The 14,027-nt window shown below is 39.9% G+C and overlaps 1 protein-coding gene across 3 annotated transcripts; it reads left to right on the forward strand.

The window, feature by feature from the left end:
- Window positions 1-804: 804 nt before the first annotated feature.
- On the forward strand, window positions 805-13,519 carry LOC131468426 (glucose-6-phosphate 1-dehydrogenase). Of its 3 annotated transcripts, none has more exons than XM_058642650.1 (13): window positions 805-917; window positions 2,983-3,104; window positions 4,524-4,561; window positions 4,694-4,802; window positions 5,336-5,553; window positions 5,689-5,847; window positions 6,286-6,411; window positions 8,505-8,598; window positions 9,705-9,891; window positions 9,977-10,212; window positions 10,760-10,836; window positions 11,876-11,968; window positions 12,471-13,519. In XM_058642650.1, the coding sequence occupies exons 1-13, from the start codon at window positions 896-898 to the stop codon at window positions 12,559-12,561; spliced, it is 1,572 nt and encodes a 523-aa protein (XP_058498633.1). In that variant the 5' UTR covers window positions 805-895; the 3' UTR covers window positions 12,562-13,519. The 3 variants fall into 3 exon arrangements, with proteins under 3 accessions (XP_058498633.1, XP_058498634.1, XP_058498635.1); XM_058642651.1 differs by lacking the exon at window positions 805-917 and adding an exon at window positions 955-1,119; XM_058642652.1 differs by lacking the exon at window positions 805-917 and adding an exon at window positions 1,298-1,517.
- Window positions 13,520-14,027: the final 508 nt, after the last annotated feature.

Below are 14,027 nucleotides of genomic sequence, written 5' to 3' on the forward strand. Positions count from 1 at the left end.
TATTTACTGGTATTATCTATCAAACACATTTTTGTGCAAACCCTTGAAAAGATATCCCTTCAACTGTGTTGTTGCAGTTATGCAGCAACTCATATTGCAACACACGCTTCCTGGTTGCACGAGGAAATAATGCAATTTCAGTTTCCTCATTCTTGTCACTACTACGATACCTCTACATTTACTTGAAATTCAATTAGGGGGAAGAAAGTATGTGGTGTTTTATATCATTGTTTTCATATAAAACTACTAAAGAACGACGACAGTGTTTATCAATGTTTGAGGCATTCCATACGGTGGCCTGGAAGTGTAAACCATTATTATTATTACAAAACATGAAACACTAACAAATCCCATAAGAAATAATTCTTTCAGTTTCAAGAGGGTTCTACGCACCTTGTGCTCGAACCCTTATTAACAAAAGCCACAGTCCTTACAGGAAGGGATTGTACCAAATGCTGCTTTTGTTCATTCGTTTTTGGATGTGTTAAAGTGTTTCATTGAATAATTTTTGTGAAATGTCTTGTTTTGTCCACAAACCAAAAACTAAGAAAACACTCAAACTGAATAATCGATTATCAAAATAGTTTAAGATTAATCGTTTCAGCCCTAGTGTAAACATACACAAATATCACTTAAGTGAAAACAAGTGAAAACAGCACTAAATTTGGCTGAATTATAAAAGGTATGAGAGCCGTTTGAGGGCCTCTTCTTTTCTCTCAAATGATCTGGCTCACTACAAAGAGCCGGAATGCCCATCACTACCACAGCCCTCTCACAGCCACAGCTACCTGTAACACCTTTACAGCCCACTAGGAGGCCGCGGCCCATACTTATGGGATTCACGTAAGCCACGCCCTCCGGCAAATGGACCGTGACGTCACTGAGTTCGACAGTGATGGGCACACAAGCGAGCGCTGGTGAGTTTCTCCCAAACCAATAAAATCCCTCAATTCTGCCGTGTCACTCTAACAGGGAAGTAGGCAAGACTCGCACCCTCGGTAGCAGACTGCCTCCTCCTGCATGAGTCAGTTCCGTACAGTGTGTGTGTGTGTGTATTTATCTGTCGCCGGTGCTTCAGTGAGGGTCTCTCTTCCTACTTATCATCTCATTACCGGACTTGTGAGTAGCAGCAGTCGCCGCCGCCTTTCACCGTGTCGGTTGTTTTTGTTTTTCTTCGAGCAGGGTGTAGCTTGTCACTCCCAAACTAACAGACTGCCTATCAACTACTGTTATCATAATATCTGCATGTGAAGCTAAGAGCGCATGACAGAGCGGTTTTATCCGCACACACAACCAGTGAAACTGTGTTCGTTCATTAACAACACTGTGTCTAACTGTATGTCTCGAGCCAACATGGACGAATAGAAAAATAGCGACGAGTTTTTAAATGTTAGCTTGTGTTGTGTTGATATGTTAGCCCACGGTGCACGGCTTCACCGCGGTGTTGTGCAGCGAAGTTGAGCCCTCTAAATACGGGATTTGGTGGTGGAGGATTTGGCTAATATCATTACAGTTTGGTGCGTATACCTCGTTTTGTTTTTCCTGGTATAAACAATGTCCTGTCAGGAGCAGTAGCCCTGATGCTCTGATTGAAAGCGTTTTGGAGGTAAAATATTGTAAATTGTGGTTAAGGTTGTGGTCCAGTGGCGTGCACAGACATTTGGAAGGGCAGGGGCTAAAAGTAAAAGGGCCTCCACACATTTTTTTCTATCACTGAGAAGGACATTGTCTATACAGCACTGAATATCACCATGTTCTTTAGGGACATCCTTTGGGACACTGTCATGTAGGGGCAATAGGGAACTTTTTAACTGCACCCTTTTTAGTTGGAAGGGCACCCATAGGAAACAACTGTATAGTGGAAAAGTGCCATTCAACTCCACACGTCTTTGGTCGCTTTCCATCACTGTATTATAGTACCTCCTCAACGTCATACTACGGCTGCACATAACTGCTGTGATGTCATTTTATGTGACAAACTATCGACCAGCCTAGCAGTTGATTTTGGTGTACTGAATCTTTAGAATCAATTTATTAAAATGGATAAATTCAGTGCTTTGTGCATTAATCAGAGCGGACACAGTCACTGAACTAAAACGGTAAAAAATCGGTAAAAAGATTTACCTGATAATATCAGTCAACCAGCAACTTTTTCAAACAATGATAGACCGATAGATAGAAAACTTTGTCCTTGATTCAACAAGGTTACACCCAGATTACTGTGTATGAGCAACAAAACAAAGTATATCATAATAAATCATTAATCATAACTTGGTGTTCTTAGATGTTGGGTGTTGGTGCTTTATGATGTTGCAATAACAAAAATTCCATTTTCTTAAATTTTACTTAAATGATTGGTCAGTTTATACAGAATATGCGCTACTGCTTAAATATAATCTTATTTCTCCCTGGTCATTAAATTAGAATGTGACATGTGATCAACCTTCACATTGATTGTGTAATTGTTTACATTCCTCTGGCATCAAATTTTTCAAAGATGTCATCATGAGAAGCCTGCATAGTCACCTAACCATGAACAACTAGAAGACAGTAATTAAATGAAACCATATGTCTTTTGCTTTGGCTAAAATGAAGTAACACTCAAACCTTTAACTTCTCAGAAGCATGCTCTTCCTTTACTTTCATTGTTGGATGTTGAACAAGGAAGTGAAGAAGGAAATTGTGATGCTTTAACTTATTTACTTATTATTTGCCAGCTTACCATATTTCTTACAATAGCAGTGAATCTTTAAGTTGAAGATTATTTTACGGTTAAAAGGAGAAAACAGGATTTTACTGATCTTTGTATGATTGGTAATCTCTGAAGGATGCTTTTATAAATGTTTTATAAAATGCTTTATGAAACACATGCTGTGAAGCGATTTCTGCCACCACTGTCTTGTGACAGGGATGTTGGTGAGCGCTACAAACGTTTGCCGTCCCTATTTTATAAGTGGATTTTCCGTTTATCTGCTCTTTTAGAAAAAATGAGCAACATCCCCCTCTCTCGCTCCGAGGTGTTTGGAGAGCTGAGGCAGGAGCTGTACGATGATGAGGAGTTTCATCAGACTGACGTTCACGTCTTCTTCATCATGGGAGCATCGGTGAGAGTCACAGTCTACAATCCACAAAATGGCTAATAATTAGGTTTTTTAGCTGTAATTCCAAAGATTGCATGTGAGATATTTAAAACATCTGCAATGGTTTTACATGGCTAGTGAAGGAAATGTTGAAACTGACTTCATAGAGATTCTGCAAACAAGCACAACTAATGATCTGAGCCTTTAAACGCCTGAAGATAAGACTCTATTAAACTTTGCCTATTTTGTCAATAGTTTATGGTACTTCTGACTGGAAGTATGCGCATCATACAGAATACTTTCTTGTTGAAAAGCAGGTTTGCTTGACTATACAAATATGTATATGGAAATTGGATTGGAAAAAACCCACCAATTGTACTCAATGAATATTTGTACATAATTTCTCTCTTAAAGGAATTTAATAAGCCAAGAAATTAAAAAAAAAAAATCCTCAAAAGTTTAGTTTTGAACTTCATTTAGTTTTGAAGTTTAATTTTGAACAAAGTTTTGAACATCTCTCCACTCTGCTTATTTTATTCAGCAGTAGCTTTTAGTAGCTGTGCTTGTTCTGCTGCTGCTGGTTTTTGCAGTGTCACTGACTGTCAGCATTTTTCTTTCATGTGATACACCAGTCTGTGTGCAGCTTTTTGTTTGTGCTTGTTTTGTGTGTGTGTGTGTGTGTGTGTGTGTGTGTGTGTGAATGTGTGTGTGTTGCTGCAGTGGTCGAATGTGTTGTCTTTTCAATTTTTATAGCCCTTTCAATTTCATTAGAGATTGATTACTGTAACTCCACCCCATTTTCCACACATGCACATTTACTTACTGCTTCTAAGTAAATAGTAATTGTAATTCAAAATGTATGATGAAAGTAGAGGTTTGACTGAGTGCAGCAAGTTAGATATTGTTGCTTTGCATATGAGCTCTAATGACTGAACCGAGAGAAATGTTCAGTTTCCACATAATCTTAAAAAAGGTGCAGCAGAACAAGTCTGTTTAAACAGAGATGACCATGTACAAGCCAGCAGTGTACTATTATAAATGTAATTTATGTTGACTTCTTATTTCTGGGTACACTCAGTTGAGGGTGCCTTCTGACACTGACATACACATCAAATGGCATGTTGCCATGTACGTTGGTGTAGCCAGAAAAGCAGGCTATTGTGTATTGTGTTCCTCAGCATATTTCATTCAGCAGCAGGACACTGTTGGCTGATGGTAAGCACTTGCTTCCAGTGAGATTAGTGGAGTTGTGTGATTCTTAAAAAAGCCAAAGCAGCCTGCTCACCTGCTGTCGCACAGCGTGACCTGCAGTAATGCAGCGTCTTTTGCATTGTGGTGTATTATTACCACTTTTGCATAGTGCAGAAGTATTATGTATTCATAAATGTGTGTGTAAGCTTTTATTTAAGGTGAATAATTCTGGTCGTGTGTTTGTACTTTTAGGGGGATCTGGCTAAGAAGAAAATCTACCCAACTCTGTGGTGAGTAAACCTTTGACCTCACTAGAAAGGCTTTTACACGAATAGCACAGCAGTGGATGGTGATTATAATCTGAAGTAGAGCCACTGCTGAAGGTGTAATGGACAGTAATGTCTTCCTCTTTTCTCTCCCAGGTGGTTGTTCAGAGACGGCCTCCTCCCTGAGCAGACGTATTTTGTAGGATTTGCTCGCTCTAACATGACAGTAGATGCAATCCGAGCTGCTTGCTTGCCATACATGAAGGTGAGACTAAAGATTAGACTATTTACAACATATTATAACTATGTACATTTAAAATGTTCAAAAGCAAAAAATGAATGTAAGAAACAAAATAAAACACACAGACCGTGTGTTAAATTTAACTTAATCCTGGTGTCAATAATAAAGCTAATGTGTTTGTACACAAATAAACTACATAAGTATTGAAGCTATTTTCTTCTTGTTTGTGTGCAGGATTCATTTATGATTTGGTGGAGTAGCAGTGAGAGTAAAAGTAAAGTTGTGTTGACAGTTTCTTATTATATTGACTTAGTCAATGTTTGCTGATTATAAACAAACATTGAATGAGTTAATAAAAGCTCATAAAGCCCTTTCCTGCTGCCCCCAGGTGGCCAACTGTTTTTTTTTTTTTTAGAAAATAGTTAAGTCATCACAAAATGATTTTATTCACACTATATTCACATATTCACTTATATTCCGCTCGATGTTTAACTGTTGCATGTTAAAAGAGCCAGTTAAATCCGCACATGCTTAAATGTTCTCATTCTTTGGCCCAGGTGACGGATACAGAGGCAGAGCGAGTGTCGGCCTTCTTCAGCAGAAACACGTACATCAGCGGGAAATACGATGACGCAAGTTCCTTCTCTAACCTCAACACGCACGTCTTGTCTCTGCCTGGAGGACCCAAGGCAAACCGTCTTTTTTACCTGGCCCTGCCACCCACCGTCTACCACAATGTTACAGAAAACATTAAGCACCACTGTATGAGCACAAAGTCAGTGCACACCCTTTCTTCTTTGTTTTCCTCTCATGTATCTATTCCTGGGTTACACTGTTTACTTATTCCACTCTGCTTATTGTTTTCAGAAACATTTTTTTCTTCTCACGGTTTTGCATTTGTGTTATTTAGTGGGTGGAACCGGGTAATAGTAGAGAAGCCATTTGGACGAGACCTTCAGAGCTCTGAGGAGCTGTCGGCTCACCTCTCCTCCCTCTTCTCTGAAGACCAGATCTACCGCATAGATCACTATCTGGGCAAAGAAATGGTGCAGAATCTTATGGTGCTCAGGTAAGAAAAATATATTTGGAATAAGTTTGTGTCTGGTTTTCTTGCCTTTTATTGAATATGAGCACTATGAAAATGGTTAGTTTTAAGTGGTATAAACAGGGAATAATGTAATGTAAATATAAGGATGATGCATTCATTTTTTGAGATTCTGATTGAGATTACATCAAATTTGTTTGTGGTTATGGAAAGAGGCTTACAGCAATTCTGTTGATTTTATGGGAAGCCGTAAGTAAGAATTATAATTAAATTATTTTTTATGTTGATTCTTGTTGTGGACAAAAGAGATTATATTTGACTCTTTATTGGCGTCTGTTGAGTCAGTACTTCAGTTTCTGCTGGTTTATATAATATTAATGTTAATATATATATATAAATGTTTATTGATGCTGTGACGTACAGATGTCACTTTATGAGCATTTATGTTTATGTTTGCTGCAGGTTTGGGAACCAGATTTTTGGGCCAATCTGGAACAGAGACAGTGTGGCCTGTGTCGTCCTCACCTTTAAAGAACCGTTTGGCACTCAGGGACGAGGGGGCTACTTTGATGATTTTGGCATCATCCGGTGAGGGGGCTGTGACATATTGTCTTTGTGGTGTGAATTTAAATGTTGATGTTTTGTGTACCCACACAAGTGAACAAATATTTGGAATGAACAAATACAGTGCCTTGTGAAAGTATCCGGCCCCCTTGAACTTTTCAACCTTTTGCCACATTTGAGGCTTCAAACATAAAGATATAAAATTGAAATTTTTTGTCAAGAATCAACAACAAGTGGGACACAATCGTGAAGTGGAACGAAATTCATTGGATAATTTATACTTTTTTAACAAATAAAAAACTGAAAAGTGGGGCGTGCAATATTATTCGGCCCCTTTACTTTCAGTGCAGCAAACTCACTCCAGAAGTTCAGTGAGGATCTCTGAATGATCCAATGTTGTCCTAAATGACTGATGATGATAAATAGAATCCACCTGTGTGTAATCAGGTCTCTGTATAAATGCACCTGCTCTGTGATAGTCTCAGGATTCTGTTTAAAGCGCAGAGAGCATCATGAAGACCAAGGAACACACCAGGCAGGTCTGAGATACTGTTGTGGAGAAGTTGGATTTGGATACAAAAAGATTTCCCAAGCTTTAAACATTGCAAGGAGCACTGTGCAAGCAATCATATTGAAATGGAAGGAGTATCAGACCACTGCAAATCTACCAAGACCCGGCCGTCCCTCCAAACTTTCATCTCGAACAAGGAGAAGACTGATCAGAGATGCAGCCAAGAGGCCGATGATCACTCTGGATGAACTGCAGAGATCTACAGCTGAGGTGGGAGAGTCTGTCCATAGGACAACAATCAGTCGTACACTGCACAAATCTGGCCTTTATGGAAGAGTGGCAAGAAGAAAGCCATTTCTTAAAGAAATCCATAAAAAGTCTCGTTTAATGTTTGCCACAAGCCACCTGGGAGACACACCAAACATGTGGAAGAAGGTGCTCTGGTCAGATGAAACCAAAATTGAACTTTTTGGCCACAATGCAAAACGATATGTTTGGCGTAAAAGCAACACAGCTCATCACCCTGAACACACCATCCCCACTGTCAAACATGGTGGCGGCAGCATCATGGTTTGGGCCTGCTTTTCTTCAGCAGGGACAGGGAAGATGGTTAAAATTGATGGGAAGATGGATGGAGCCAAATACAGGACCATTCTGGAAGAAAACCTGTTGGAGTCTGCAAAAGACCTGAGACTGGGACGGAGATTTATCTTCCAACAGGACAATGATCCTAAACATAAAGCCAAATCTACAATGGAATGGTTCACAAATAAACGTATCCAGGTGTTAGAATGGCCCAGTCAAAGTCCAGACCTGAATCCAATCGAGAATCTGTGGAAAGAGCTGAAGACTGCTGTTCACAAACGCTCTCCATCCAACCTCACTGAGCTCGAGCTGTTTTGCAAGGAAGAATGGGCAAGAATTCCAGTCTCTCGATGTGCAGAACTGATACTGAGACATATCCCAAGCGACTTGCAGCTGTAATTGCAGCAAAAGGTGGCGCTACAAAGTATTAACGCAAGGGGGCCGAATAATATTGCACGCCCCACTTTTCAGTTTTTTATTTGTTAAAAAAGTTTAAATTATCCAATAAAATTGGTTCCACTTCACGATTGTGTCCCACTTGTTGATTCTTGACAAAAAATTTCAATTTTATATCTTTGTTTGAAGCCTCAAATGTGGCAAAAGTTTGAAAAGTTCAAGGGGGCCGGAAAAAAGGACATAAGACACTCTATGTTGCACATTTTTACAGCCTCTGTGTCTAGATTTTAATATAGTAATGGAATAAAGCTGCCTAAATGTTCTGTGTTATAAGGGTTAAATATATAAACCAGTATCTAGTAATATTGAAAACAGAAAAAGAAAACCTTGATGGACTTGATATTTGACAAACGTCTCACATTACTGTAGTCCAATAATAGTGACGTGTAACTTGTAAAAGGTGATTAATTATTCCGCTTACTGTAGTAGCTTAGTGACCATGCCTAGGTTTGACAGTTAAAGTCCCAATTGATCACATGATCAGTTGTAATTGTAATCAGTGTAATCAACTGCATGCGTTTTCTCTCCTGTATGTGTGTCCACCCGCTTTCCTTGTCGTGATCAGTGATGTCATGCAGAACCACTTGCTCCAGATGCTCTGTCTGGTTGCCATGGAGAAGCCAACGTCCACCAGCTCTGACGATGTCAGGGATGAAAAGGTACACCATCATCTTAAAGATATACTTTTTTTATTGTCATTTAAATTGTTATTATTCAAAGACGTCTTACGATATGTTGCCACTGGTTCAACATGTATGGGCATATGGGCACATCCATATCTAACCATAAAAAAATAAATGTATGTCTCAGTACCTGATCCAGCATGATAGCTGAGGAGACCTGCAGTATATTAACTGTAAAATCTCAGTAGTAGCCAATGACTTTTTATTTAAAGTCAGGAGGCTTTTATTTGATAAGTTGTGTGTCCTCCATCTTTGTCTTGGTAAATTCAGTTTTACTAGAGTCACGTTTCACTTCACTGGGTTACCTTACATAAAATATTTGCCCAACACTACAATGAATTCATCAATAGACTTTTAATGTGAAAAAATAATGTTCTCATGTGATGGGGTTAACGTTAATCAGGAGTATGTTTTTTTTGACTGGTGCTAATTAGGGCGAAAATATTGTGAATTTACAGAGATATTTTTTTAAATGTAGAACGTGATTGTTGGTGTGATGTGAGCTGCTGTAATAAGACACATGTAACCCCACCTCCTTCAGTTGCTTTCGGCTTCTCCCTGTCTCTGGATTGCCACAGTGTTTGATATGCACACATGATCAATGATCAGTTTAGACTCCTATTAACAATAAGCAATGGGGGATTAGGCACTTTATTCAGTGGTACCCCAGCCCTTGATCTCATAGTGACTTAAACCCGTAGCCTTCCAGTCACAATTCAAGTTCCTTTTCCACTTGGGTCGGGGGCTAGAATTTAGAATCTTTGCCCAAGCCCGAGCCCTCAGGCCCTGACATCCCAGGTTCGTGATCATGTTGGCCTATTACATAGTTTTTTTTGGGAACCTACTCCAAACCCCCCCAGTTCGGAGTAGGCATGGGAAAAAAAGGAGAAGACAAAAATATTTGACTGTCTCCAATATTGGTAGGGACAACCTAGCTTTCTCGACATAATGGTGGGAACATGTTGGCTGCCCCCTTGATAATAGCCACTATTTATTGTTACTAGTCACCAGCAATAAATAAACTCTACCATTATTTAATTATTGAAAAAAATTATTACGGTTTTTGTCTTTTTTTCTTGAAGGTGAAGGTGCTGAAGTGCATCTCTCCAGTGACCATGTCAGATGTGGTGCTGGGCCAGTATGTTGGGGATCCTGACGGTGAGGGAGAGGCTAAACAAGGTTACCTCGATGATCCCACAGTTCCCAAAGGATCAACACAGGCCACCTTTGCCACCACTGTGATCTATGTGCGCAACCATCGCTGGGATGGTTCGTATATTGTTTTTTTTATTGCTACTACTAATGTCACACTTTCCTACATTCGCCTATAAGACATGAGATTCCTCCTCCACAGGGGTTCCTTTCATCCTTCGCTGTGGTAAAGCTCTGAACGAGAGGAAAGCTGAGGTGCGGCTGCAGTTCAAAGACGTTCCGGGAGACATTTTTGCGAAACAGTGTCACAGGAATGAGCTGGTTGTGCGTGTGCAGCCCAATGAAGCCATCTACGTCAAGATGATGAGCAAAAAACCCGGCGTGTACTTTAGCCCAGAGGAAACTGAGCTGGACCTCACCTACAGGAGTCGATACAAGGCAGGTTTAGGATGATTTAATAAATGCAGTACACACTTCAGCCTTGAAATTAAAAGAAGACGATAGATTGTTATTTTCTCAGTTTTGTTGCAAAAAGCGTCATCTGCCAGAGAACTGTTGCATTCAGATTTCTATACATGGTTATCAAATAATCTGAGGAAATTGGAGCTAGTGAGGTTTTCTCCAGGTTCTCCGGTTTCCTCCCACTGTCCAAAAACATGCAAATTTGGAAATGAGGCCATTTGGACACTCTAAATTGACCATAGGTGTGAATGTGAGAGTGGATGTTTGTCTCCATGTGGCCCTGTGATGGACGGGTGATCTGTCCACGGTGCACCCCGCCATTCGCCGTGTCAGCTGAGATTGACACCAGCGCGACCTCATGCAGAGGATAAAGGGGTAGAATATGAGTGAGTGAGTAGAGCAAGTGATTTAAAATGGCAGGACAAGGAGAGATGATGAACTTTTATATTTGTGATTCACTTATTCTATTACTTTTATTGTAGAAATAAAAAAAACAAAACTATAATGTGTGCCCTATTTTTAGGACGTGAAGCTTCCTGATGCTTACGAGCGCCTCATCCTCGACGTCTTCTGCGGGAGTCAGATGCACTTTGTACGCAGGTATGTCTTCCCAATGGACTATATGCATGCAGCGCGACTTACAACTTCTGCTGAAATATAACCTTCAGTCCGTTGTTGCTAAGGGGAAACTTTGACTTAGTGGGGTAATATTGGTGATTAAAACTTACATTTTCTTTCAGTAGTTGTTTTAGTGGTTTTCGGGATTCAATTTGGCCTCAAATGAAAAAGGCATCTAAAGCTGGACGCAATCGGGTAGTGTGTTTTAAAGTGGCTCTGAAGAACAAATCACAAATAGGAAAACACAACATTAACTTAAGAAAACACAACAACATTAACTGAAACACTATGGCATTAACATTAAACACACACCCCAAAGCAGAAAACGCAACAACATTAACATACGTTATGTGTCAGTTAATGTCGTCGTGTTTTCCTATTTGTGTCGGTGATTTGCACTTCAGGGCCACCGTAGTGTACTGATTACTGACCCAACTGCAAACGCATGCTGCTAACAGCCAATGAAAAAAGTAGGTGGGACTCAGGACATGGTGTCAGAAGGACAGGAAGTAACATTGACTCCTCCATCACTTCACACATACCCGTCTTTTCTTAATTTCTAAGATAGCTGCCAATCAGTTTGTCGTCCAAGTTTGTTTACCCTTCGCAGTGTCGCTCTTGTCGACTCCCCTGCGAGAGTTTGCGTGTGATGTGTTCAGTTGTTTTGATATGCAGTCTTTGATCCCTCGTCAAACGCAGTAGTTAAATGTGTTATCCCCAGTCTTTCATTCATCATAAAAAATATGCTAAAACCAGTCCCAAGCTTTGATTTTATCGTCATGAGGGGACGACAGTGGAGCAATGCTGGGACTGTGCACAGCCACTGCTGAATTCTATTCATTGCTAAATACTCTTGGGCTGGCTTATTAAAAACCTGTTATGAAATGGCTTGTTGCAACTACTTTAAAGTGTGCTAATGGTTTTGAACACTAGATGGCTCCAAAGCTGTCGAGTCACTTTATGACTCGACAGGTGTGTTTTTATGGCCTCCATTAACTGCTCAATGGTTTCATCTCTGCAGTGATGAACTACGGGAAGCATGGAGGATCTTCTCGCCTCTCCTCCACCAGATAGACAACGACAAGCCAAAACCGGTTCCGTACAAATATGGGAGGTAGGAAATGTTCATCATGATTTGCAGTTGATATTCGCAGAGATATTTCTTGTTCCCTGAACTGCCCCCTTTAGGAAGGGGTTTTACACGACCACAATCCCTAAACATGTCTTAAATCTTTTGAACCAAGATAGATTTTACTTCTGCAACTTTTTGCGGGCTGCTCTTTGTATTTTCTGTCAAGCACAAACCTGTTTGCAGCCGTCTCACCTTACAGTTGCTGTTGCCTCAGTCTGTCCTGACATAAAATGAATCGCATCACAGCACATGATCACGAGACACAAGACTGAAAAACACAGTCATGTGGTGTGAACTAGAGAAAAGCTCTCTACTTTTTACTATGTCTCTTTTAGATTTTTTTAATTATTTGTAATAAATTATTCATGTTTTGTTTTGATGTGGAGCCAAAACCCAACTTTCCACCTAAATGAACCTTAACAGCCTTCACAGTGCATTTAACCGAGAGATGAATTAACTGTAGAATATTTCTCTTCTGTTTTAGCCGAGGCCCAGCAGAAGCAGACGAGCTTTCAAAGAGAGTTGGATATCGCTATGCCGGCACGTACAAATGGGTCAATCCTCACCGATTGTAGAAGGGTGGAGCGTCGGGATAGTAGGAAGGGTGGGGTAGTGTCAGCGAGTCATGTCATGTTTTAGTATTGGAGTGCCTTTTGAGGAAGAAGAGTGTTCCACGAGGTGAATCCATCACATTGGCAGCATAACAAGAAGCTATTTGAAGAAAACAAACAAAACAAACTCAGGTGTAGCAGATATTCCATGGTGCCAGATCATCAAACTGTTTTACATTATACTACAATGTTTTGGTACTCTCTGTTCTCCATTAATTCACAGCAGCTTACCTAATTTTAATTTAAAGGTTGGATCAAGTGAGTAGCAAAGAGAACAAAAAAATTCAGGATGTTTAGGAAAAGCTTTAAGTGGCTCTGTGCTACCGTCTCTGCTTAATAGACCTTTATTTGTCAGGATGGTTTAATGGACGGCTAACGAGAACAGAGTGCAGTGACAACAAAACAGTCTGAGTCTGCACTCTGCCAAAGATGGGAGTGGAAGTGGACAGAGCAGAGACGATGATTGTCCACCTGTTGTCGCGCTTATTAACCATTTGATTATAGTACCTTTTGTGCTTTGGCTGCATTTACTGATCTTTAAGCTTTGCTGACAGGGAGTTGAAGTTATTTATACAGCTTGTATTACTGGATGTTTCATTCCTCCACCTGGGACCAAGGAGAAGGTGCAGTTTCACTTTAAAACATTTACACTGAAATAGTCTTATCTTATCGTGTCATTCTGGACCAGGAAAGTTGGCTTTTTTGTTTTGTTTAGTAGCCTCCCTCTCAACTAGTCCCTTATTGATATTTAGCAAAGTTTAATTTTCTCTTGTTTTCCTTTATTTCATAGACAGCAGTCATCTCTGTTACAGGTCATCAGTGAATGTCTTTTGTAAGGTCCAACTGCATACTATTACTGTTAACTGTACACTAATGTTAAATTAGCTCTATTTCCACAACTTGTAATAAACAATTTACCTTGTTCTTGTGTTCAGTAAGTGTCACTGCCACCAGTAATTGACTTATCAATGGGTTGATGCCCAGAAGCCATTTTAATAAGGTCTGTTCACTAAATATAAAGTTGTATTATAAGTTGAAAAATAATAAATTAAACATTTGTAAACCACAAAAGGGTTCATTCTAGCTCACAAAATGCTTTACCCTAAACTACGCTCTTTTCTTTGGCTAGTGAAAGGAGGTTGCACTGTCACTCCAACCTTGAAATTACACTGGAGGTCACAGCAATATCACGTGATTCTTCTGAGGAAGACTGCAGTCAAAACTGTCAAGGTAAACAAACTTACACTCGCCAAAGAAAAGAACAGTTAAGAGTAAAAAAAACAACATTTTTGATTTACCGGGGACCATCCACTTCTCTGTACAGTGTCAATACACAGTGTCTCAGATTCTGAATTCCTATCCGGACTACCACTAAAATCTAATCATTTCTTCCTTGGGGTATATATTATATATGAGCTTATATCCACTGA

This window comes from Solea solea, chromosome 11, assembly GCF_958295425.1.
Source record: "Solea solea chromosome 11, fSolSol10.1, whole genome shotgun sequence".
NCBI lineage: Eukaryota > Metazoa > Chordata > Actinopteri > Pleuronectiformes > Soleidae > Solea > Solea solea.

What these genes read in the sequence shown, in the direction of transcription:
- LOC131468426 (XM_058642650.1), top strand. Translation starts at nt 896, where the DNA reads ATGGGCACACAAGCGAGCGCTG. An exon ending in CACCACTGTATGAGCACAAA is followed by an intron (nt 5,554 to 5,688) that starts GTCAGTGCACAC and finishes TGTGTTATTTAG; the next exon opens with TGGGTGGAACCGGGTAATAG. An exon ending in GTTCCGTACAAATATGGGAG is followed by an intron (nt 11,969 to 12,470) that starts GTAGGAAATGTT and finishes CTTCTGTTTTAG; the next exon opens with CCGAGGCCCAGCAGAAGCAG.